Source organism: Penaeus monodon, chromosome 19 (genome assembly GCF_015228065.2).
Source record: "Penaeus monodon isolate SGIC_2016 chromosome 19, NSTDA_Pmon_1, whole genome shotgun sequence".
Classification (NCBI taxonomy): domain Eukaryota; kingdom Metazoa; phylum Arthropoda; class Malacostraca; order Decapoda; family Penaeidae; genus Penaeus; species Penaeus monodon.
In genome coordinates this window covers 14,890,161-14,890,531 of record NC_051404.1, presented here as the reverse complement: position 1 = coordinate 14,890,531, position 371 = coordinate 14,890,161, and the positions used below count along the sequence as shown (strand labels likewise).

At 37.2% G+C, this 371-nt stretch overlaps 1 protein-coding gene across 1 annotated transcript in view; it reads left to right on the top strand.

Moving 5' to 3' along the window:
• Nucleotides 1–371, top strand: part of LOC119585340 (gonadotropin-releasing hormone receptor-like) — a 107,275-nt gene that overhangs the window by 61,552 nt on the left and 45,352 nt on the right. The window contains exon 5 of the mRNA XM_037934012.1: nucleotides 4–128. Coding sequence (XP_037789940.1) covers nucleotides 4–128 — 125 coding nt within the window. The remainder of the gene's footprint in view (nucleotides 1–3; nucleotides 129–371) is intronic.

The following is a 371-nucleotide window of genomic DNA, read 5'->3' as shown; positions in this document are numbered from 1 at the left end:
GATACGGCCATCCGTCGCTCCAGCCTCGGGTACCTGGGGAGAGCTCGAGCACGCACTATTAAAATGACGATCAGTATTGTGCTTGCTTTTTTCGTCTGCTGGACACCATACGTTGTCATCAGCCTGTGGTAAGTAGGAGAGAAAATGCATGTTTTTTTTCTTTCTTTCTTTTTTTTCTGTTTTTTTTCCATTCTTTTCTCTTTGTTTTTTCTTTTTCTTTATTTCTTAGTTTTTTCTCTCGCTCTTTTTTATCTTTTTCTTATTCCTCTTTTTCTTTCGCTCTTTTTTTCTTTTCTTCTCGTCTTTAATGGGTCAAGGGGTTTCGTTTTGATGCATTACTCATGCCGTTTGTTATAGTTATTTTCAATCGT